At 46.5% G+C, this 26425-nt stretch overlaps 1 protein-coding gene across 1 annotated transcript in view; it reads left to right on the top strand.

The window, feature by feature from the left end:
• The first annotated feature begins 1473 nt into the window (after positions 1 to 1473).
• The window catches only part of LRRC34 (leucine rich repeat containing 34), a 71038-nt gene continuing 46086 nt past the window's right edge, over positions 1474 to 26425 (top strand). The window contains exons 1-3 of the mRNA XM_085899182.1: positions 1474 to 1666; positions 6436 to 6556; positions 15362 to 15492. Coding sequence (XP_085755308.1) covers positions 1630 to 1666; positions 6436 to 6556; positions 15362 to 15492 — 289 coding nt within the window. The 5' untranslated portion in view covers positions 1474 to 1629. The remainder of the gene's footprint in view (positions 1667 to 6435; positions 6557 to 15361; positions 15493 to 26425) is intronic.

The raw sequence follows: 26425 nt of genomic DNA on the forward strand, positions 1-26425 counted from the left end.
CACACCCCGACAATAAGGGATATCTAGCATATATAGCGAATCCAACAGACAGACAGACACACACAGAGAGATTGCTGGAATTATAGATAGATGTATATCTATCTATCTATAATTCCAGCAATCTCTGTGTGTATGTCTGTGTGTCTGCAACCACTGTTCTCGACAACCACTGGTCCGATCTAATTGAAACTTGCCAGGTATATTGCTGGGCCCTGAGTGTGTGCCTTTTCAAGGTTTGATATTAATCGGACAAGTGGTTCCCAAGTTGTGGCCATTTATTTACCAAACCAATGACAGGACACGGTGCTATGACGTCACGATTGACGTCACAATTCTTCTTTTTCTTTTTTCTTTTTTTTTTTTGCACGTACGGGCACGCACATGTTGTACTTATGGACATTACGCACAGCTTCTAGGAAATGAAATTGCGAGAAAAAAAATCGATAAAAAATGTATTCCAAGTGGGCGTGGCTCCACCCACAAGGGGCGTGGGACGCCCTTCATGCAAAAACACACAACTAGACCATGATATCTAGCTGGTGTCCAAGTTTCATCAAGATTGCGTCACGGAACTATGCTCTGGAGAGAGTCACAAGCAGACAGACAGACAGACAGACACACAGACACAACGAAAATGGTGGTCACTGCTGGTGCCCGCGAACCAATAAATCATCATATCATCATCACCTGTACCTGTACGGAAGCATATACTTGTGTCCTCACAGCTCAATTTCCACAAAACAGGTTTTGGTACAATTTGAATGAGAATAAGGAGGGATGCATGCCAGTGAAGGCAGAAACACAGAAACATTCCTCTCATTCTCCCATTCTTCTTCCAATAAGTTTATTCATTCATCATGTAACAAAACCTGTTTTGTGCCAAAAAAAACCACCCAAAACCTCCCACCAGTATTTGTACACACCTTGTTTGAACACATCTACAGAGTGCATTCACCATAGCTGAAGGAAGATTGTTCCAGTCCTCCGTGATTCATTGGTGGAAAAATATTGCTATGACATTCGATTGTGTGACAAATAACTTGAGTGTGTGACCTCGTCTAGGTTGATACTCTGTTGGTGTGAACCCTTGACCTGGATATATTCTGTCAATACACGACTTGCAAAATGACATAATCTGCCCCAGAATGCTCGGCATGCATGCACAGAAACCCTTAGCAACATGACCCGGTCATGGGTGAGGAAAGGAATGTATATTATACGTGCCACATAAGGATTGTGCCTAAAATTGCTCACAAAGCTTCTGAAAGAAACCCAAAGTACTTGGAAAAGTATCAAAGAGAAAGTATCTGCCTCTGAGCAATGAAAGATTTGGAGAAATTTTGGATCAACTCGGCCAAAAAGATGATATCTTACCGCCTACTGCAAAAACTCTTGACGATGTGTGCCAATGCAAGGCCTGTGGACGGGCGCGTTTTACTCGAGCTCCCTGATCATCCCTGCCAGTGAGTGGACTTTGAACCTTGCGGTGTTACCTCGTGTGAGCATGGCAGGCTTGGTGATTTATTTAATGGACGTCTGCGATCGGAAAGACGATGCTTTCATTACAAATGTTCAGGTATACTTTGCAGAGGGAGACACCATATCTAGTTGAGTTGCTTCTTAACACAGATGGGAAGGTCATATCTGGAGCTTATCAATGCACAGGGTAAGTATAAAATGATGATATTTATTATGAATACATGTTCAGCTTGCGGAGTCACTCTTGGTATTGCAGGTCACGACCAGCAGGTACCATCTTCGTGGCTCTTCTCTGAACTTTCTCATTTGTCTGTTCCAGGACGAGGGTGCCACGCTGCATTTCCTTACTGCAGTAGTGGTTGTACTAAGATATTGAGGAGTACGGGCAGGGATTCATTGTCCAGGTTTGTGAAGGTCATTTTTATGAGGCCCAAGGTTTTATTTGACATGTTTACCTGTGTCGATACCTGCCTTTGAAAGGATAGTTTACTGTCGACGATGACACACAAATCAGTCTCGTCAGGTACCTCTACTAGTTCTGAGTCACCCACATTATACTTCTGACAGGCATTCCTTCTGCCAAGATGAAGGGCCTTGCACTTTGCAGGATTAAAGGGAACCTGCCAGTCCTGGAATCATTCTGTAGCACTGTAAAGATCAATTTGAATGATGGATGTAGCTGGAGCATCTGAGGCCTGACCATAGACTTTCGTATCATCAGCACACATCTGCATGTGGCTCAGTATTGTGTCCGGCCTATCCTTGATGAATAGAACGAACATTGTTGGACCGAGAACATTTCCTTCTGGGATCCCACTGTCGACACCAATCCAGTCTGATTTGTCCATTTACTTTGACCCTCTGCACCTTCCTTTGCACACCCTCATGATTTCCCTGATCCCATCATTTCAACAGATTCTAGGGAACCTGAAAATAGTCTGGCATTTTGTTCAAGTATTTATTATTTCCTTTAGGATTTATTTTGTTAATAATGTCTATGTCGCTGTTCCTTTAACATCTTTCTTCGACATACAGTACTGTATGTATGCATGTATGGTATGTATTTCAGCAGGTGAGTTGATGTCAAAACATCATTCCCCTTTATGTGACCTTTAGTCTTTCTGTCAAGTTTGGCTGAGATTGAATAAGTAACGACCAAATGTATCGTGGACAGACAGACAGATACCAATTTGCATATTTTAGGATGATTGGCTTGAGGAAGGAGGAGGACTTGGGACTGCCTCATTTGCCTTCAATAGCCTACCTCCCACTTCCAAACAAATGGAAGCAATGCATCACCCTTGACAGGTGGGCGCTAAGTTCTTGCCCCTCCACTTCCCAGACAGAACCTTTGAGAAGATCCCCTTTTGACCAATCAAACTCAGTTGCCGGGCAGAGAGATAGAACCCCACCATTCACCACCAGTGGGGGCCCCAACTGCCCCCACTAGCCCGCATCAATGGGGTGGTCTCAAAGCCATGGAACGAGGGAGGGGGGAGAGCCATAAAAGATGAAACGTGAGGGATTTCAAGGCATATGAGAGATGAGATTGGAGATTCACTTACTCGCTCGCTTTCTTTATCTTTCCAAGTTTTCTTTCCAACTTTCTTCATCATCTTTCTTATTCTTCATTCTTTCCATTCGTTATCTCTCTACATTTCAAACTCGCTCTTTCACATTTGTCGTGGCATTTACATAACACATATGGATGCCACACAAGCCCAGCGCACCTTCAACACAGCCCGGCTGTACCTAAGTCGCCCGCTTACACCAATGCTGTTCTCCTCACCTCACTGGCCGATATTCCCGCTCAGCTATACATTCCATTGAGCCAGCCCAAGACCATCGAGTGTGCCCAGCACGAACATAGTGGATAGAGAGACCGAGGAGAGAGTGTGTGGGAGGTGAGCAGGGATCCATAACCATTGGGCGCCCACAATTCCGACCAGGTTGTGGAAGGTACATCTGGGGCACGCTAATGACCCCACACTTTCTTTCTGACCGCTACAATTTCTTACCTCTCTCTTCTCATGCAATTTCTTACCCACGCTCATTTCTTCGGGTGTCTGGCACCTTTTGTTTAGAAGTGCTAATATAAGTAATTGTTACAAGGCATCTGATGGTGGGTATATTGCGTAGGGGATAAGGTGAATGTATGCATGCTTGGAAATAGTGTGAAATTGCTTGCAATGCCCATCTTGGGTTTTCCTGCCATTTCTGTTTGAATTTCCCAACCGCTAGTTCTCCCACCAATTCCTGCTTGTTGTAATAAATCTATGATAGAGCTGTTGTAATAAATCTATTAAAAAAAGAGATCGCAAGGCTGAAGAGGAGATGGTAGAAGACAAAGACCACCGACCTGCCTGCAGTGAGAGAGTGAGAGACCTAAAGACTCCACCTCAACGCGGGAGATACCAATGATTCTAAATGCCTTGGTTTCTACAGTGTGAAGCCGAGAAAGGTGAGAGGTGGGAGCACCAGCCCAGAGAGAAGAACAGTACTCCATCAGGCTGTGGACGAAAGCTTTGTATGTGGTCAGGAGCTCAGGTGTGCCAAGGAAGGACTTTGCGCAACGGTGGATGCCCAGTCGGCGACTGGCTTTGGAGGCCAGCTTGGAAATGTGGCTTTTCCAGAAGAGATCATGGCAGATAGGAAGATCCAAAAGCTTGTAGGAAAGGACTTCTTCAAGAGAATTGTTGAGAGAGTAGATGGGAGGGGGTGGGGGGGGGTTCAGATGGTCCTTTCAGAGAGACATAGTGAGAGTGTGAAATTTATCGAGATCTGCAGAGAGCGAAGAAGCTGCTGCTTCTTCTAACAGCCCGATCTAAGGGATGACAGATGGTATGGCAGAGGGTGGGGTCATCAGCAAAGAGATAAAAGGATTTTCCAGAGTCAGAGAGATCATTGATGAAAACCAGAAAAAGAACTGGGCCCAGAACGCTGCCTTGAGGTACTCCAGCCTGGACACAAAAAGGGGATGAGAGAACTCCATTAAGGACCAAATGTTGGCTGTGACAGGAGAGGAAGTATGTGAGCCATGAGTGGAGATGTCCTTGGATACCATCAAAAGAGAGTTTGGTGAGCAGGGCAGGGTGCCAGACCATATTGAAGGCACGCAATATGTCGAGGGAGATGGCTCTGATTTCATGTTTGACATCTATCTATAATTCCAGCAATCTCTGTGTCTGTCTGTCTGTCTGTCTGTCTGTCTGTCTGTCTGTCTGTCTGTCTGTCTGTCTGTCTGTCTGTCTGTCCGTCTGTTTGTTTGTCTGCGACCGCCGTTTCTCGACAACCGCCGGTCCGATCTGATTGAAACTTGCCAGGAATATTGCCGGGGCCCCGCAGATGTGCCTTTTCGAGGCTTGATGTCAATCGGACGAGCGGTTCCCAAGTTACGGCCATTTATCTGTCAACCAATGACAAGACACGGTGCTATAACGTCACGAATGACGTCACAATTAATGTTTTTTATTTATTTATTTTTGTTTGCACGATTGACGGTCCAATCTGACTGAAACTTGCCAGGAATATTGCTGGGGATCCGCGGATGTGCCTTTTCAAGGTTTGATATTAATCGGACGAGCGATTCCCAAGTTACGCCATTTATCTGTCGACCAATGACAAGACACGGTGCTATGACGTCACGAATGACGTCAAAATTAATGTTTATTTTTTTTTTTGCACGATTGACGGTCCGATCTGATTGAAACTTGCCAGGAATATTGCTGGGGACCTGCGGATGTGCCTTTTCGAGATTTGATATTAATCGGACGAGCGGTTCCCAAGTTACGGCCATTTATCTGTCGACCAATATCTGCGAGAGAGGGGGACGGGAGAGTGGGGGCAAGAGGGGAGGGGGGAGAGAGAGGAAGGGCGAGACGAGGGGGAGAGAGTGGGGACGAGAGAGAGGGGCGAGAGAGGGGGACGGGAGAGGGGGTGGGAGTGGGGGCGAGAGAGAGAGAAGGGCGAGAGAGGAGGGGCGAATGTAGGGGTGAGAGAGGGGGAGAGAGTGGGGGGAGAGAGTGGAGGGGGAGGGAGAGGGGGAGTGAGGAGTAAAGAGAGGGAGGGAGAGAGGGGTGAGATAGGGGGTGAGAGGGGGAGAGACAGGGAGCGAGATAGTGGGGAGAGAGGGGGGTGAGAGAGAAGAGGCGTCACAATTCAAAAGAGGGGGAGAGAGGAGGGGGCGAGAAAGGGGTGAGAGTGGGGGTGAGAGAGAGGGGGGAGCGAGTGGGGGGGGCGAGAGAGAGGAGGCGTCACAATTCTTCTTCGTTTGATATGACGTCACAATTGACGCTGGGGACCTGAGTATGTTTCCCAGGTGTTTCCCAAATTATGGCCATTTATGATACGGTTGGTCCGATCTCATTGAAAAAATGCCCCAATGCAGTCGTCGTTTACGAGAGCGAAGGAACGAAGCTGCAGATACTGGCACGCCTCACCCACGAGAGAGGGTACTGGAACGAGAGAGGGGGAGACAGGAGGGAGCGAGAGATGGGGAGGGGGGAGGGGTGAGAGGGGAGGGGTGGTGAAAAAATGCCCCAATCCAGTCGTCGTTTACGCACCTACGGGCACGCACCTTCGGGCCCGTACCTACGGCTACCCCTACGGGCCCGTACTAGTTGAAATATAAATAAGAGTACATAATAAATATATGAACCCTGTGCCGTCAGTGAGGGAGGCTTTTGTAGTATCCATCATACAAATAAGTTATTACATGTAAGACAGCACGCACACAATAAAAAGTTAGTTGGACCATCATGCTATTGTCACCATCCTTTTAATTTCTTGTCTGATCATTGTGTGCAAATACCCCATCCCTAATATGTCAGACCATTGCTCTGACCTGACTACAAAATCATGAAAATTATCTTCCCATTCCAGTATGCAACAGTAGGTGTATTAAAGTAAAGTTTGCGTGAATTCTTTTGTGTAAGATTTATGTCTTTAAAAATGCAGGACCCTGGTCGAAGAGATCGACAGCACAGATAATGCTTCAGTTTGATGAGGGGGGTCTCCAGCTGGAGCCACAGCAACATGGCGTGATAGATCAAGCTTTTCTGCAAGCTCACTCTCACAGGTGTGAACGTGTCCAGGTGAAATATCTCTGACAAAATTGCATTGTCTTATGTTGTACATCACACACCTTCAACACAGCTTTTCTTTCAAACCACTCTTTATAAACGGCAGGGAATATTGTCAAATTTGTGGGTATGAGGGATAAAAAGAGTCCTGGGTGAGATTATTTCAGTTCATAGCAGATCAACAACAAGAATCCCAAAAACAAGAACAGCAGACAAGATAACTCAGAAGATATGCCTGAAAACCCAGAATATCAGGATGCCCAGGTCTTATTACAAAACCTGGACAACCGAGATGTATGCTTTGCAGCAGAAATTAAGTGCTGTTCATCAACAAAGGGCAGAACTGAAGGATACTAACCAGCTGCAGGCTACAGATATCTAAAATTGCAAGCAAGACAAACTCCTGGCCAGTTAGATTAGTGCCAGAGTACAGAAGACAAGTGGACAAAGGCGTTGATCAAGCATCGTCTAAAGCGATTAAAACAATCCCAGGAGCAATTTGGACTATTTAACTGTATTTATTAGAACTGGTAGGTAAGTGTTCTTATTAAAACACAAACATCAAAATGTGCAACAGGGTTGAAAGTGTAAATACATTTGCATTTTATACAAGATAAATCGTGTGCGTGTGTGTGTTTGTGTGTGCATGTGCGTGTGAGTGCATGTTTGTCCATGCTCTACCCCAGCTCAAGGCATAGCGGAGGTGTTAAAAAAAATTTCCCTCCTGTCTTCTTGTTTTTCGTGACGCCTTATGTTAATTCAAACAAACAAACAAGATACAAGATGAACAATGCACATCGTTTAACAATGCTGAGCCTCACCAGGATATTTGTTCAGCCGATCGCTTTCACACAACAAGCCACTGAGTGAGATTGCCTTGTAGATTAAAATTGCATTTTGGGAACAAATACAGAATATATAATCCTATTTCATTGCTGTGCAAAGCTGCATGAGTGTGACAATTTTTTCAGCGCCTAAGAATAAACCATGTAGATTCCAGGTGAATTAGGGTGTGGATAAAAGACACCATGAGGAACAGGCATGGCTAACTTGCACGTAATTTGCATTCAAGGTATAAAATCAATGAGTTAAGTTAGACATGAAATATTTTGGTTTAACTGAACGATTTTATGTCAAACTGTGCCTAAGTCTTCTTGGGGGGGGGGGGGCTCTAGCCAAGCCTGTGGTCTGATGTGAGCTGCAAATGCTGAGAATATTATCTTGAAGTACAATTTACTGTGGCCACAAATGGCGCAAATAATATGTGCATGCTTCACGTGTTACAGATAAATTGGACAACTTGGCTCCAATTTCATTGTGGAAAATTTTTTGGAAGGAGCACTTAACTGCAGAGTTTCCCTTGGGTATATGTAGATTACATTAGATCTGAGAATGGATCACAACACACACACACACACACACACACACACACACACACACACACACACACACACACACACACACACACACACACACACACACACACACACACACACACACACATTACAATTGCTTCTCCTGTCCCTTTGGTAGCGGGTTAATAAATCAGGGTGTGCAGGAGGAAGCCAAAAATAGGGTTGAATTGCCATTAAGCACCACAGGGCAGAGGAAAGCCAGCAGTGAGATTAATCCTCCCCATTTGCCTGATTTATTTGGATATTTAAGATGGAAAGAGCAAAATGTCCAGCGACGATAAGGGTTTTTTTTCCTGATTGCCAACGGTTTTGCTGGGGTGATTCCCAGAAAAAAGGAAAACTTTGTTACAAGTAATAGGAAAGCTCATTTGGAAAAGCAGAGCACAGAAACCTTTTCTTTTTGAAATAAAATACTAAATGCCAAGTCCATCGGCTTAAAACGAGGCACATATATTAAAAACGCATCAGGAATCACGAGACTCATATACTAGCACAGTATGGTTTATGGATATATCATACTTGTCATTTGTAAGGAAATGGGGAAAAATATCAAAAACAAGTACTGGTACATTCAAAGTGCACCGCCCCATGCTAAATAAATAAAAAAAACAATGCCGCCTTGCAACACATGGAGTTGGAATTAGGAGGGAACGGTATACAATAATTGATTAATTGATCAATTGCAGAATTAAAATAAATAATAATCGTAAAATAATTATTTTCTGAATCAGTTGGTTGATAGCATACCTAAACCACCACTGTTTCATCCAAATTTGTAACTTTTTGAAAAGAAAGAATTAATTGAAAAATTAATTGACTAATCAATAAATCAAAAATACCCTTTATAACCAAATCACTTGGCCACCATCATGTCCAAATATCAGCTTCCTAACTCAAAAGGTGCTTGAGATATTGCCAGGATGAGAAATAATATAAATAAGTAATTAATAAATCGATAATAATTACGGAATTAATCAATTAAATAGATTAATCAAAAAATAAGGAATACTTTTTTCGCCAAAGTACATCTTCACTTTTGTCCTGAAATTCCAGATTCCTAGCTCAAAGGATGGCTGAGATATTGCCCAGACAAACAAGAAAGAAAATAATTTAATCAATTAAATTAAAAATACCCTTTTAGCCAAATCACTTGTTCACTGCTGTGTCCAAATATCAGCTTCCGAGCTCAAAATGTGCCTGAGATATTACCCAGATGAGAAATAAAATAAATAATTGATCAATCGATAATAACTAATTATTCCATTAAATTATTAATCAAAAAATAAAAAATAACACTTTTGTCAAAGAACATCTTCACTTTTGTCCCCAAATTTCAGCTTCCTACTTCAAAGGATGACCGAGATATTTATTGCCCGGAAAGCAAGAAATAAAATAATTCATTGATTAATCAATAAATCAACAAGGACAAATGTGTCCAAGAGCTGTGTCCTAAAGGTTTTGTCTTCACCAGAAGAAGAACAAGAAGAGGAAGAAGAAGAAGGAAAAAAACAAACAAAAAAACAACTTCCGATATTTCGTCACGTGCCTTGATTGAGCCAATAGTGACACCCGTCATGGACGATTGTTGTTCATGACGAGAAAATTGTGTATTTACGAAATTACAATACATTAAATGGAATAATCTTTAAATAGTAACGTGAACTTTTCGAAACTTTAAAGCAAATGTCCGAATATATTTAAAAGTTCATGATAGACGCTCTCAAAAGGCACCCTCAATGCAAGGATGTGTACAGGTGTTTAGTATTTAAGGAGATCCGGATCCTATATATAAAAGAGCCGAGTCCTAAAGGTTTTGTAAGAAGAAGAAGAAGAAGAAGAAGAAGAAGAAGAAGAAGAAGAAGAAGAAGAAGAAGAAGAAGAAGGCCGAGCTCTCTTCGAGCCACCTTCGCTACACGAGATGCGGCTAAAATACTCTTTATAGCCAAATCACTTGTTCGCCCGGGATATTGCCAGGGCGACAAATAAAATGGATAAGTAATTAATAAATCAATAATAATTAAGTAAATAATCAATGAATTGATTAATCAGTAAATCAAAAATAATCTTTATCGCCAAAGCACTTTGTCAAAATTGTCACTGTCATGTCCAAATATCAGCTTCCGAGCTCAAAAGGGGCCTGAGATATTGCCAGGATCAGAAATAAAATAAATATGTAATTAATAAATTGATAATAATTCAGTCATTTATTAATTAATTGATGAATCGAAATTTTTTTTTTTTTGCCAAAGCACATCTTCACGTTTGTCCCCAAATTTCAACTTCCTAGATCGGAGGATTGCTGAGATATTGCCTGGACAAACAAACAAACAAACAAACAAGCAGTCATACAGTGGTACTTAAGAAATCGTCAACTTGACCTCTGACCTTGTCTAATAAAATCTGTCTCTCGAGAAGGTAGCGACGCAAACCAGAAGTTTCTATGATGATTCTGTACCAAACCATCAAAAATAGAATGTTTGACCTCACTGTGACCTTCACCTTTGACTGATTTTGACCAAAATCTAATCAGCACTAGTCATCACCCTCCTGAATCAAGTGGTGTAATTTGACATTGGTAGCTTCTTCCATTCTCGAGTTACCGCGGATTAACGTAACGTAAAGGTCACACTCGACGCCCCCCCCCCCAAACTCGAAAGGATGCCGGGGCGAGTGCGATGACGTCAGCGCGCACACGCAAAACCTCGCCACGTGGCGAGCCGTGATGTGGCGGGTGAAATATTTTTATACAATCTTAAAACGTCTCCAAAACATCCGATTTTTACCAGAATTTCGACAACCGAGTGATAAGCGTCCAAAGCGATTGCAAAAACCGAAGACAAAATTAAAATCGAAGTTAAAAGGAACTCGTAACGTCGACCGAAGCAAAAATACTCCATTTCTCCACAGGAATTTATGGAATTATTTAATATTATTTTATCAAAGTCATAAAACCGTAATATTCGGCCATCCACAAACAATCTTTACACCATCCGAAGGCTTAGCGAGTCAGGCATGCAACGATAACCTTTAGTGGGATGAAAAATGACTTTTAAACACCATCTTTACCGAAAACACTGTCAGCGCGCACACGCAAAACCTTTACATGACTCAACGGCGCGTCTGCTCGAGCGCGCTGCACCATGTGACGAGCCGTGATGCGGCGGGTGAAATATTTTTATACATTCTTAAAACGTCTCCAAAACATCTGATTTTTACCAGAATTTCGACAACCGAGTGTTAAGCGTCATAAGCGATCGCAAAAACCGAAGACAAAATTAAAATCGAAGTTAAAACGAACTCGTAACGTCGACCGAAGCAAAAATACTCTATTTCTCCACAGGAATTTACGGAATTATTCAATATTATTTTATAACACTAAATTTTTTAAAACAGCCGTAGCTCGACGAATTGGCACACAAATTCCGCCGAACTTACCTCGATCTTCAAAACTCACGCTCTGTCAACAATACCTGTGGTAACTTTTCTCGAGTTATCATGTTTTGGATCTTTGACCTCACTGTGACCTTGACCTTTGACCGATTTTGACCAAAATCTAATCAGCGCAAGCCATCACCCTCCTGAATCCCGTGGTGTAATTTGACATTGGTAGCTTCTTCCGTTCTCGAGTTATCATGCCTATAAACACACAAACAGAGTCTGGAAGTTATCAATATACTTAGGAAATCTAAAGATTTCGTAAGTAACAAACAAGAAAACAAACGGAATGAAAACAGTACTCCCTTCCTTTGGTGCCTGGCGATGACGTCGTACATCGCCTGGATATAGCATTGGGATGGAGCGGTGTACAGCAATACAATACTGAAAACCCTCGCTGTGCTGCATAGATTACTAGCTGGGGTACCAGGCATTGCCCAATGCTGTTCCAATCCTGTTGGCATTATGAAGAAAACAAAATTTAGATTTTTTTTTTTGTGGGGCCTAAAACATTTCCCTACAACTACTAAGGAACAGGGCCAGGGATTGTTTGATATTACCTTTCACAAAACTACAAAGGTTTAGGTACTATGTAGTTATTCAATCCAAAACAATCTAACTGAAAAAAATACATTTCAATTTCTTTTTTGCCTAACACACTCCCCAGCAATTACTGATGAACCTCTGAAAGTTTGACGAAGATCCATTCGTCCATCTCGAAGAAAAATCGTGATGCACACAAACATCTCTCTTCGAGTTATAGATCTATACTATGGCATCCTGTCTTACTCTCTAAACTCTCTGCCCATGGCATCCATGGCCAACTGCACACATGGCTGACTGACTTCCTCTACTCTCGTAGCCGATGCATGGCTCTCAATGGAATCCTTTCATCAACTCTCCCTGTCAATGCTGAAGTGCCACAAGGCAGTGTTCTGGGCCCCATCCTATTCCTGATCTTTATCAATGATCTCTCTGACTCTCTGGAAAATCACCTTTATCTATTTGCTGATGACTCCACCCTCTGCTGTGACATTCCTCACCCTTTAGATAGGTTTGCCTCTTCAGACAGGCCTCTTCCCTCTCTTCTGACCTTTAAAAAAAAATCACAAGCTGCTCAAATATGTCTTTCAATCCGAACAAATCTCACACTTTCACGATTTCACTCCACAAGAACTGTCTGGCAAACCCTCCTCTCGACTTTCTTAACAATCCTCTTGAGGAAGTTCAGGCATTCAAATGCCTGACTATAAGGCAACGTCTTTCTTGGGCAAATCACATTTCAAAGTTGGCCTCAAAAGCGAACTGCCAACTTTGGCATCCTCTGTCATACAAAGTCCTTCCTCAGCACACCTGAACTCATATCCACCTTTAAGGCCTTCAACCACAGCTTGCTGGAGTACTGCTCTCCCCTCTGGGCTGGCTCCTCTGCCTCACATCTTGCTCAGCTTAATGCCATGGAAACCAAGGCCTTCAAGATCATTGGAATCTCCCACAACAAAGCTGAGTCTATGGGCCTATCACTAGGCCATCGCAGACAGGCCTGTGTTTTTTCTGTCATCTACGGGGCCTCCCTTATGATCTTTCACCATCTGCTCTTTCCGGGCTTTGCCGTCCACCCCCCCCCCCCACTCCTCAGGTTTCTGCAAGGCTTACACGGTCCACCATGCTCACCTCCATTTTCAATCGTTCCTCTTTTTCACTGCCTGTGGAATCAACTTCTACATTCTCTTCAATTTCATTCGTCCCTCCAGGTTTTCAGGACAGCTGTTCACCACCATCTCAGATTATCCCCAATTCAAAACCATGATCCTTTCTACCCTCGTTAACCCCACTCCTCCTTCCAAAATCCCTCCTCCTTCCAAATTTGTCGTTTTCCCTCCTGAGAGTTCCCTTCTGTATCCATCTTGTCCACTGCCTGCATCCTCTCCTGCCCCCAGTTCCTCCCCACATCCATCATTTGGCCGCCTCCCTCTGCATTGGCCTTTGGCTCTACTGTTGGTGTTTCACCCTCTCTCTGATGTTCCTTTTCTCTTCTTACATTCCGATCTATTCAGTGTACTAGTACTAGATCTTCCACGAGCCTCGACTATGGACAAAAAAAAGAGAAGAGGTGTGTGTGCGTGCGTGCGTGCGTGCGTGCGTGTGTGTCGCCATTTTTCTCAGAGATGGCCAAAGGGATCTTCGTCTACTTTTCTGAGATTCCCACTAACAAATCCCACTGAGTGGTTTAGTCAAAACAAAATTGGGAAAAACGTTTTTTTAATCGCTCTAAGTCTAAGGTGCCTAAGCCTTTGTATATATGTGAAAGGTAGTATATTAAATGATCACCGACCCTATTACTGAGACGGTGTGGGAAAGTGTCCAAAAATAACCAAAATTTGGTTTCTCCAAAATGCCAATAGCATCAGAACAATTACGAGCAACGCCGGATACCCTGCTTGTCATAGATTATGAGGAATGAACGATCTAGATTAAAGTGGATCTGTGTGCGGACTCACACACTCACAAACCGATTACAATAGCTTCTGTCTCTTCAGTAACAAGCTAGGCTAAAAATATGTTCTCCATACAACACGAACTTGGATCACCACCTGAAAGGGACAGGGTGCAAGGCTCGCATTGCATTTGCAGTTTACATCAACACCGGTCTGTGACAGCACCGTTTCTAAAGGGTGGTGCACAAAATGATGATGCTTTTCTGTTTATTCGCAATTATGAATGTGTAATCATTTTGTGGGTCACCCTGTACCTCAATGCTTCATCAGCAAGACAAAAAACACTAACCATGCAAAATGCCCTCAAAACTATAAGGCTTCATTATTGCAAAGATGTTGTTTTTTGTATACAATGTTGAGGCTCAAATGAGAGCTCATGAACAAAATGTCTAACAAGGGGAGCAGAAGACAAGAGAGATGGGAGAGGGAAGCACAAAACAGTGGGGAACAGAGACATGAGGAGATCTGTGGAAGGGAGAGGGATGGGGCAGGGTACACGGGGTAAACAAGCTGGACAATACAGGGACTTTCAGGAAAGAAAACAGGGAATTTGAAGGAGGTGTGTTTGGGGTGGATTAGTGGGGGTAGAAAAGATCATGGTTTTGGATGGGGGAAGATAAGAGATGCTGGTGAACAGCTGTTTCAAAAACCTGGAGTGAAGAGATGGGATTGAAGACAGTGTGGGAGTTTGTTCCAAAGGCGGGGAGGAATAAAAGAAGGAAGGTGAGCAGTGATTCTTGATTTTGGTAGTTCTACCAGAAGGGGGTTGCTGGTGGAATTTGAGTGCCCTGTGGAAATATAGGGGGGGGACATATCGCAGACAGAGCAAAAGGGGCGAGGCCAGAGAGGAGACGGTAGGAGACAGAAAGACCACCGACCTGCCTGTGGTGAGAGACCCAAAGACTCAGCCTCATCACAGGAGATACCAATGATCCAAATGCCTTGGTTTCCACAGTGTGAAGCCAAGCTAGGTGTGCGGCAGGAGCACCAGCCCAGAGGGGAGAGCAATACTCCAACAGGCTGCGGATAAAAGCTTTGTATGTGGTCAGGATCTCAGGTGAGCTAAGGAAGGACTTTGCACGACAGAGGATGCCCAGTCAGCGACTGGCTTTTGAGGCCAGCTTGGAAACGTGGCTTTCCCAGGAAAGATAATGGCAGATAGTGAGACGAGTGAGACTCATGGCAGATTCAGGTTTTCCAGAACTGCCCAAAAAACAATCTTTTTTATCGATCGGTTGAGACATGGAAGAACCGAATGACAAATGCCTTTAGTTTTCAGTTGAAGTTCACAGTGAATGCAACAGTACCAAAAGCAGTGGAAAACTTAGGAGCAGCATGATAGCTAGTTCCGCTAGTCTGTAATAATGGATCCTGCTGTACACATCTTTCCATCGTTTTGTATTCAAATTACCCAGCTGGACACCAGTGTAAACTTTCGACTTTATTGCTGCAGGATTGGCGGGGTCGACGAACTCCAAGGGGTGTACCTGGCAGGAAGCTGGTCTAAGCCACAGTGGCTTCGCCTTGGTGATGCCGAAGCCAACAGACTCGTTTCCAGCCTGCATCGAACAATCTCGATTGCAGGTAAAATGGCTGAAAGTTCACCCTCATTGTACCCAATGTGTAACCGGTGTTAATGTACACGTTTCTGTTCCCCCCCTCGTAACATAATACAAATTTTCTATCACGGTGACGAAAATTATATTTTTAAATTAGTATTGCTCATTAACAGTTGGGCTGTTCACAAACTGACCCCATTATAAAGGCTATATACAGTATATATGCAGGACCACCATCTCATTCTGTTCACACTACCAGCCCAACCTTCCCTGTTTACATCTTTCATCCACGTGGTGCACAGGTTATTGCTCAGCGAATGCAGGTCAGTCTGGGATTCGATAACGAATTAGACCCGCTGGTTACCTGTGTCACCGAAGGTGGAAGGAAGTTATTCTTCTCACCCCTGTTTGTTTGTTTATTTGTCTGTGTGCAAGATATCTCAAAACATTGTGGACGGATTCGGACGAAATTTTGTGGACAGTTTGGGTGTGTGACAAAGATGAATTGATTCGGTTTAGGTGAAGATCCCAATCCGGATCCGGATACTAGAATTTTTTTTAAATGAATCGATCTTTACCATTGAGTGAATGGGCTAAACTGATATATAACACATCATCTCAAAAAGGTATGGACTGATTCAGACTAAACTTGGTGGACACGTTGGGTATGTGACAAGGAGGAATTGATTCGATTTTGGTGAAGATCCAAATTCGGAACCAGACGAGAATTTTTTGAGTGATTCTTAACCATGGAGAGATACAGTGCCGAAAGAAAGTCTACACCTCCTTTCAAAATTTTCACCTTTTGTTGCCTCAGGGTGCATTTCACATCAAAGACTCAACCATGAGCCCCAAGGAGCTTTCAAAAGACCTCCGGAATAAAGTTGTGGAAAGGCACAGATCAGGGGATGGATATAAAAAATATTTAAAAGGTCTTGAATATCCCTTGGAGCACAATCAATAAATCATTCAGAAGTGGAAGGCGTATGGTACCACCACGACCCTGCCTAGATAAGGCTGTCCCTCCAAACTGAATGACTGAACATGGAGGAGACTGATCAGAGAGGCCACCAAGAGGCCAATGGCAGCTTTAAAAGAGCTTCAGGTCTTTATGGCAAAGACTGGTCACTGTGTGCATGTGACAACAATATCCCAAGCACTCCACAAACCCTGCATTGGAGTAATCAGTGGGAGCCCAAACAAGCAAAATGAAAAGATGAAGTAATCAGGAGGAACCTGGATCCCACATGAAAAAACAAAACAAAATCCCACATCAAAAATTTAAATAATTCTGGCTGCCAGACCATGTATCTGATTAAGTTGAGATTTAATACATGTATTCCACATCATCACCAGATTACAATTATGAAGTTTCACGTCGATTGATTAAGCGATTCCAGAGAAAACATAATTTAATATTTTCTTAAATCCAATATGGCTGCCAAACCAGGTGACATCATTTATTCCTGAACAACCTTGTACACATGCCTTGGAGAAAATTTGTGTGAAGTTTCCCCTCGATCTGTCCAGCCGTTCTGGAGAAGAACATTTTAAAATGTTTTTGGGTAAATCCAATATGGCTGCCAAACCATGTGACCTATGACATCATATCTGTGAATGTTTTGTTCCTCATGGATAGACGGTCATATGTGTAAAGTTTTGACTCGATCTGTTCAGCCATTTCAGAGAAGAAGATTTTTTAAGGTTTAAAAACAAACATGGCTGCCGAATCACATGACCGATGACATCATCAAACAAATTTTGGGACCATTTTATCCCTAGATGACCCTCAAAAGTTTCAAACTGATCGGATGTAGCGTTCTACAGATGCAATTATAACGTCATAACGAAGACACCTATAATGACATAAAAATCACACTTACTCCTCATAAGGAGTACTTGCTATGAGCCAAGTTTAATTTTTTTTTCCTTGGTGCGGTTTCAGATGTACGGAGGTCCAAATTTTTCCATTTTTCCAACATGGCTGCCACACCACGTGACCCATGACATCGTAATTGTCATTAAAACATTCTATATGAGTATTCACACCGATGGTGAAAATTTCGTCTCAATCCGACAAGCGGTTGCTGAGAAAAACATGAAGGTTCTTTGCGGACAAACAAACAAACAAGCAGAGAAACAAACAAATGGACCCAAATGAAATACCCTCTCCTTCAGCGAGGGTAACTAGAATATGTTGGTTGATTAAGTGTCTACCCTCTGGGTTAATACTTGGTGGAAGCATCTTTGACAGCAATTACAGCTGTGAGTCTGTTGGGATAGGTCTCCACCAACTTTGCACACCTTGATTGGGCAATATTTGCTCATTCTCCTGTACAAAACTGTTCAATATCAGTCAAGTTGCGTGGGGAGCATTGATGGACAGCAATCTTCAAGTCTTGCCACAGATTTTCGATTGAATTTAAGTCGAGGCTCTGACTGGGCCACTCAAGGACATTTACTGTATCAAGGGAGGCACAAAGCACCCCCTCCCTTTATATGGGATGGTTTCTCTGAATGCAACTTTAACACAAGGACTGAAATTTCCTTTCTCGGCTTCTACTGAACAAATTTGGCTGCAAATTTCAGAAGTAAATATTTTGAACGTCAAGGTAATATCTATCTATAATTCCAGCAATCTCTGTGTGTGTGTCTGTCTGTCTGTCTGTCTGTCTGTCTGTCTGTGTGTCTGTGTGTGTGTCTGTCTGTCTGTGTGTCTGTGTGTCTGTCTGTATGCGACCGCAGTTTCTCGACGACCGCCGGTCCGATCAGATTGAAACTTGCCAGGAATATTGCCGGGGCCCCGCGGATGTGCCTTTCTGAGGTTTGATATCAATCGGACGAGCGGTTCCCAAGTTACGGCCATTTATCTGTCGACCAATGACAAGACACGGTGCTATGACGTCACGAATGATGTCACAATTAATCTGTATTTATTTATTTATTTATTTATTTAAAAAAACAATTTTGCATGATTGACGGTCTGATCTCATTGAAACTTGCCAGGAATATTGCTGGAGACCCGCGGATGTGCCTTTTCAAGGTTTGATATTAATCGGATAAGCGGTTCCCAAGTTACGGCCATTAAACTGTCAACCAATGACAAGACACGGTCCTATGACATCACGAATGACGTCACAATTAATGTTTATTTATTTATTTTTTATTATTATTATTATTATTTTTTGCATGATTGACGGTCCAATCTGATTGAAACTTGCCAGGAATATTGCTGGGGACCCGCGGATGTGCCTTTTCAAGGTTTGATATTAATCGGATAAGCGGTTCCCAAGTTACAGCCATTTATCTGTCAACCTATGACAAGACACGGTGCAATGACATCACGAATGACGTCACAATTAATATTTTTTTTGCACGAATGACGTCACAATTCTTCTTCTTCGTTTCGTATGATGTCACAATCGACGCTGGAGATCTGAGTCTGTGCCTTTTCAAGGTTTGATATCGTTCTTCATCCGTTTCAGCTGTTTCCCAAGTGTTTCCCAAGGTTTGAAAGCCGGTTTTTCCAAAGGTTTAAATTCATTGTTCAAATTATTAATTAATCCCAAGGTTTGAATTTTCCCAAGCGAAATAGCCGTTTCCCAAGGGTTTGAAAGCTGTTCTTTCCCAAGGTTTGAATTAATTGTTGTGCTTGGAAGATATTTGTGAATACATTTACAGAGAGAGGGGCGAGAGAGGAGGAGCGAGAGGAGGGGTGAGAGGGGGGCAAGAGAGAGGGGGCGTCACAATTCAAGAGAAGGGGAGAGAGGAGGGGCGAGAGAGGGGGAGAGAGGGGGGCGTGAGAGAGGGGGTGTCACAATTCAAGAGAGGGGGAGAGAGGAGGGGCGAGAGAGGAGGGGGAGAGAGGGGCGAGAGAGAGGGGCGTCACAATTCAAGAGAGGGGGAGAGAGGAGGGGGCGAGAGAGGAGGGGGTGAGAGTGGGGGCGAGAGAGGGGAGGGAGAGAGAGGGGTGAGAGAGAGGGGGCGTCACAATTCAAGAGAGGGCGAGAGAGCGGGGGTGAGAGTGGGGGCGAGAGAGGAGGGGGAGAGAAGGGGGGCGAGACTAGGGGGGAGCGAGGGGGGACGAGAGAGAGGGGCGTCACAATTCTTTGTTTGACATGACGTCACAATTGACGCTGGGGACCTGAGTATGTTTCCCAAGTTATGGCCATTTATGATACGGTTGGTCCGATCTAATTGAAAAAATGCCCCAATCCAGTCGTTGTTTACGAGAGTGAAGGAATGAAGCTGCACGTACTGGCACGCCTCACCCACGAGAGAGGGTACTGGCACGAGAGAGGGGGAGAGAGGAGTGGGCAAGAGACGGGGGGGGTGAAAAAATGCCCCAATCCAGTCGTCGTTTACGCACCTACGGGAACGCACCTACGGGCCCGCACCTACGGGCCTGCACTAGTAATAATAATTCCAGCAATGTCTGTGTGTGTGTGTGTGTCTGTCTGTCTGTCTGTCTGCGACCGCCGTTTCTCGACGACCGCCGGCCTGATCTGATTGAAACTTGCCAGGAATATTGCTGGGGACCCGCGGGTGTGCCTTTTCGAGGTTTGATATTAATCGGACGAGCGGTTCCCAAGTTACGGCCATTTATCTGTCAACCAATGACAAGACACGTTGCTATGACGTCACAATTAACGTTTATTTATTTATTTTTGCATGATTGACGTCACAATTCTTCTTCTTCGTTTGGTATGACGTCACAATCGACGCTGGGGACCTGAGTATGTGCCTTTTCAAGGTTTGATATTAATTGGACGTGTGGTTCCCAAGTTACGGCCATTTATCTGTCAACCAATGACAAGACACGGTGCTATGACGTCACAAATGATGTCACAATTAATGTTTATTTATTATTCTGTTTTTTTTGCACGATTGATGTCACAATTCTTCTTCTTCGTTTGGTATGAGAGGAGGGGGGTGAGAGGAGGGGAGACAGGGGGGGAGAGAGGAGGGGAGAGAGGGGGGCAAGAGAGGGGGCGAGAGAGGGGAGGGAGAGAGGGGGTGAGAGAGAGGGGGCGTCACAATTCAAGAAATGGGGAGAGAGGAGGGGGCGAGAGTGGGGACGGGAGAGGGGAAGTTGAGATTGGGGGCGAGAGAGGGGCGAAAATAGGGGGGAGAGAGGGGGGCAAGAGAGGGGGAGGAGAGGGGTGGCGAGAGAGACGGGGCATCACAATTCTTCTTCTTCTTCTTCTTCTTCTTCTTCTTCTTCGTTTGATATGACATCACAATTGACGCTGGGGACCTGAGTATGTTTCCCAGGTGTTTCCCAAGTTATGGCCATTTATGATACGGTTGGTCCGATCTAATTGAAACAATGCCCCTGTTGTCGTTTACGAGAGCGAAGGAATGAAGCTGCAAATACTGGCAACACCTACGGGCCCACACCTACGGGCCTGCACGGTGCTATGACGTCACGACACGTCATGACAGGACACGGTGCTATGACATCTTTCATGACGTCACAATTGTTCTTTCTTGACATATATATTGTAACGGATTCGCGCCCGCCGGCGTGCTGACGGCCACGTAACTCGAATCGCGGCACGTCGCCCACCGGACGGACAATCCAGTCGTGACCCTCTCGGACTAACGCCGGGAACCAGTCACGGGTGGACCTTTCAGTCTCACCGCGATCGAGCCAATCAGCCCCCGCGTGGGATAGGGTTGCTCGCCAAATTCGACCTACCTAAGTACCCACACGGAGGGTAGACCGGGCGATCGCACCTCGCCGCAGGTCGACTTCGGACACGGGCCACTTAAGCGACCCGTTCCGTACTATCGGGATAACAGAGCGGTGTTATCGTCGGCCTCGACGGTTCGAATAATTATCGGGCGTATCCAGCCCACTACCAACCATTTACGTGAAGTAAGATGGGGATTCAATAGAGGAAAAGACGAAGCGAAGTGGGAGAACAGTTCAATAATAAAGCACATTTATTCGCGATGAACGGAAAGCACACATATACAATTCCACCAAAAGCACATAGAAAAGAAGAGAAACACAATGCAATTTTACACAAAAAGCAAATGTAAAAGCGAAGACACAATGCAGAGCTAATACCGACTACCGAGCACACGGCAACACTTATACAATTCTACTTCACAGACGGCGCCGACAACACATACCCAAAACCAAGAAAAAGAACACCCTCAAGGATGAGGCGGGCCTGAGGCCAAGACCGGGTCGGGCCTACCCGTCTGGTGATGAGACGCGGAGCGGCGATGGTGCCTCAACTCCGCGGGCCTCGCGGACAGTGTCTGGTAGGGGGTGGGAAGGGGGCCCCCTTGGTCGCACTATCTCAGCGCGGGGGGGAAACAGGAGGGGGTTGCTGATGCTCGGGGAAAGGAGGATTTTTACTCTGTCTCGGGTCCCGCGACGAGCGTCTCCACCTCGACCAGGTCGCGCCGTCGGCCTCCCTGGTGTGCAGCTCCCGGCACCGACGCGAGCACCCCCTCATCTGCCCTCGCCGCCGCCGCCTCTCCACAGCTCCGTCCTCTTCGCTCCGACTCCAACTCCGAACTCTTCCTCCTGCGAACTCCTTCCAACGCACACACAACCCCAACGCACACGACGACCGACTACGACCAACAACAACTTTTCTGACGAACGCAGCCGCTTATATCAGCCCCGTGGCTTCGCCTTTGACCCCCTGCCTTCGACCTTTTACCTCGCTCCCCATTGGCCCGAGAAAAAGTGGGCGTGAATGCATTTTGATCCATGAATTTGCATATAGCGACCGCCCTCCAACGCCCTGGAGGCGGGGCCAAATCGCCCCTCGCTCACCGATTGGACGGAACAAAAGTGGGCGTGTGTCGTTTTTGATCCGTTTTTGGAGCGGAAAATCCGTGGTTTTGTACACGCTGTTCGGCGCGCGCCCTGCACGAGTCCAATACCGGTACCCACAAGCGGCGCAAGAACGGTGGCGATGCGACGGTTGCGAGGGTTGACGGTCAAGGTCGTGGCTGTTGTGGTGAAGCGGCGTTGTGGTGGGTGGTTGATGTGATGACTGTTGAGACGCAGTTGGCGGTGGTAATCATGGCGGTTGGTCCAAAATAAAGATAGTAAAAGAAAAACGGCTATCCTGAAGAGTCGCAGCACGCATGAATGACATGTATTCCCACTAGACAACGGGTTTGGGCCTAACTACACATATACTTACCGAGATACCTCACCTAAGGGACCTGAATGGTGGTTTGCGAATTTGGTAACCGCAACACTACCCCCTCCCCTTTTTACAGACTCGTCCCGAGTCCTCAAATTTTCGTGTGCCATCATGTGTAGTTTTCCCCTAGTACATTTTACCTACGGATCCCTGAGTGCGACATTCATGGTATTCGTGTCCCCAAAATAAATAACCTGAGGGCTGCGTAACTACCTAAACAAACTCACTCACACGGACGACTTAAATAAAATTGCCGGCGCTAGGACAGACATGCCGGGGGCGCACTCATATTTACAGTACATCTTAACCTTAACTTACAAATTTTACACTAAACCATGGCCCAGGATCAATGAACTCTGCAAAAGAAAAGCAGTTAGCAGGGAGCCAGGCTGCTCGCATGCAGTCTCTGGCTCAAAACAATGCAGGTGACAGGGAACGTGGCTGGCTGCTCACACGCAGTCCAAGGCCTTCCTTTTTGAACTGAACGCAGTGAACCACAACGGTGCATGGGCTGCACAAACGCAGTCTCCGTGCCAGCTCAAGTGGCACACGCAATGAACACAACGAATGGATGGATGGATGGTTTGAATTGAACTCAGTGAACCACAACGGTGTATGGGCTGCACAAATGCAGTCTCCGTGCCAGCTCAAGTGGCACACGCAATGAACACAACAGACAGATGGATGGACACAAACACGGTGCACGGGCCGCCACTGCAGGCCCGTGTTGTAGCTGCGAACGGGGCAGTTCTTGCAGCTTGCAAACTGTTGCCTTGCGGATCCTGGCGCACATGGAAATGAACAGGGGGGGGGGGGCAAAGCAAAAATTGAACGGGGCTGGTGAACGTGGGCAGTGGGCATGGCATGGCAAAGGTGCAGGCAACACAACCCGCAGAAGAAGGCCGCTGCAGGCAAACACAGCCGGCAGACAAACTGGCCGGCACAGGCCTTGAAGAAAACAGCCAGCCGGCAGATGAAGTGGGCCGGCACAGGCCTTGAAGCAAAACACGGCCAGCCGATGGCACAGGCCTTGCAGCAAAACAACAGCTGCCGATGAAGTTGGCCGACCTCTGCCTTGAAGCAAAACACGGCCAGCCGATGAAGTTGGCCAGCCTTTGCCGTTCAGTGGAGGTTGGTGGAGGGAGTGCGGTGGTGCTGGCCACTTGGAAGGCGGGCTCGGACATACCTACCTGTCTCCCTCCCAACCTATCGCCTTTGCCTGTCACTGTACATACCCACTCCCTTAATTTGTCAAACCCCAATTTAGCCCCAACTTAATTTTTTGTTGTTTTTATTTTTACTTCCCCACTATAAATCGTCCCCTAACCCCCTTTATCGTCTTTGTTCGGCTAACCTATCCTGTCACCTAGCCTACTCCCAACCCCTACGTTCCCTTCCCGGAGGGGAATAAGGGAGAGCTAACGTCCTGTGTCGAGGCCCAACGAAGCCTCAGAATGGCCTCCCCAGAGTTCAGCGATCTATTACCAAAGTGGGTCCAGCGGCCCACAACGAGAGCGAGGGGATGGATGGAGCGGAGGGGTACATCTCCTAATCTACCCTATCCATTTAACTGTTAAACTACCCCGGGGCTTTCAACAAGCGCCTCTCGCTTAAACTATTGGTTCTAACAACCCAGATTCCCGTCGCCTGTGTTGGTGTCCTCACAATTTCGGGCCTCGCCCCCAAATTTTCTCTCCGTGCCCTCACACGGTCTCCTGGCTGGGACACGTGGCTCCCTTTGGCAGGCACGACCCTCTGCCGAATCTCCCGCTATGGCACCCCCGGGCACTACACTGCCTCCGAGCCTACCAGCTCCCTAACACCGGGGAGTGCCCCCCATGGCACCTCCCCTGAAACGCACACGTGGCAGGCTGGCTCGCCGGGCCCCTTTCCGAGGGTCACCCGTGCCCACAACACTGCCCACGCGGCTAATGGCGCCCCGGGCCCCCGCACCAAGCAGGCGCACCCGTGCCCACTACGCTATCCCGGCCCCCCATGGGCCCTTGGCCTACCGCGGCCGACTAGCCTGGTGCCCGGGGTACCCACTCAGCGATACTCACCTTTCGCAGCCACGCTCCCAAGCCCGTCAACAGGGCTCCTGCACCCCTCCAAATGGGTCTCGAGCCTACTTTCCCACCAACAACAAAACGACCTCCATTTTTCAATTTAACTAACCCAGCTAATTCACTTTATACCAACCCCGGGGTCCCTTTGGGCGGGAGTCACTCCTCCCCCCAATCACTCATCGCACCATGCATTCCCCATTCGCTCCACTCACACAGACCCGCTGGCCTCACTCACTCACCAAGCACATGCTTCCAATTCACTCACCAACAACTCTTCAACACACACGCCGCTGAACTCTGCCATCCTCCTAACTACATCCCCTAACTAACTCGTGCTCCCACGTCGTCCCTTAAACTACAGCACGTTCCTTTTAACCTACGTAGCTAAACTACGTCCCCTCTACACATTCACAAGTCTGTCCATGTCCTCAAATAATCAAAAATCATTTTATTTCCCATTTTCCCATCCTAAATCTGGCTACAATCCCTCTAACTAATCCATTCCACGGACTCCATGAGGACTTACCCCCTGCCCCATGAAGTCGGTCTAGCTAAGCTAACCCTTCCCCCTAACTAGTTTCCATCCTGTGCCCCGGGTAAGGGGGTCTTCCACCCCTTGCCCAGGAATCCTGTGCACCCGAAAGTGAGGCTTGCTCTTTTTTTTTTTTTCTACATGCGCAGCACCAACGCGGAAACTCAGAGCTCGCGCACTTTACACCTGCCCGTGACGTCATGCAGCTGCACGTGTACCTCGCCCCTCCTTGGACGGTACTATCCGGCAGGGATACCCCTCCTGCCGGATTGCAACCCCACGTGCAGCCATGACGTCACCGTGCGCATAAAAAAAACAAGCCCCACGTCTCGAGGGGTTCCCCACGCGAACACATGTGCTTTGCCCGTTGGGGCTTAACACACACGATCGCGTGGAGAACCCGTCCGGTCCAAATCCGTAATCCTGCCTAAACTTTGTCCGTCCGCGGGATCGGCAAATCCACCGCGTGCGTTTCCGGACCGGGACTTCATTCCCGCAAGCGAGCACGTGGGGGTCTCGTGCGTTGCACAGCACGAACCTCGTGCTCACTGCTGGGTGAACCCGGCACGGTTCCCGAAACAGCTACAGCCGCTACTCGGCTTTCTTTCTTCTGTCGCCTTCGTCGTCGCCATTCCACCCACGCACACCTGCGTGTCACGACGCTCACACTCCACACCATTACATTCACACCGGGAGACGCGGCTGCGTGCTCCCGCATGCCAACCGACATCTCCCTCACATACCGCTCTCTCACACACACGGTCTCCGTTGCACTCGGCCGTTCACTCACGCGTGCCTCACGACTCACACAAACCATACTACTTACACACGCGGGGGAACTCACCCGCGGTTCCTCATCCACACTCCGTGCCTCACTCACACACACGGGGGCACTCACCCGCGGTGCCTCACTCATACTGGCCGTTTCATCCACTCACACGGCCTCACTCACATGGTCCCTCACCCACACACGGCGTGCTGGGAAGCACGTACCCTGGCACCATCGCCACCACACCACTCACACACGGGGTCGCTTCCACACACGGGGACGCACTCACGCCTTGCACCACACACACAGGGACAACCACACTGGGGATTCGTGTCCCCACAAGGGTCTCCGGGGCCTCTATACCCCCCAAGCTTTCCGTGCACCCGTTCGCAGCACTCCTCCCCCCAACCTCG

The sequence above is a fragment of the Eptatretus burgeri genome, chromosome 10, assembly GCF_056783735.1.
Source record: "Eptatretus burgeri isolate ZD-2024b chromosome 10, Ebu_testis_v1, whole genome shotgun sequence".
NCBI classification, from domain to species: domain Eukaryota; kingdom Metazoa; phylum Chordata; class Myxini; order Myxiniformes; family Myxinidae; genus Eptatretus; species Eptatretus burgeri.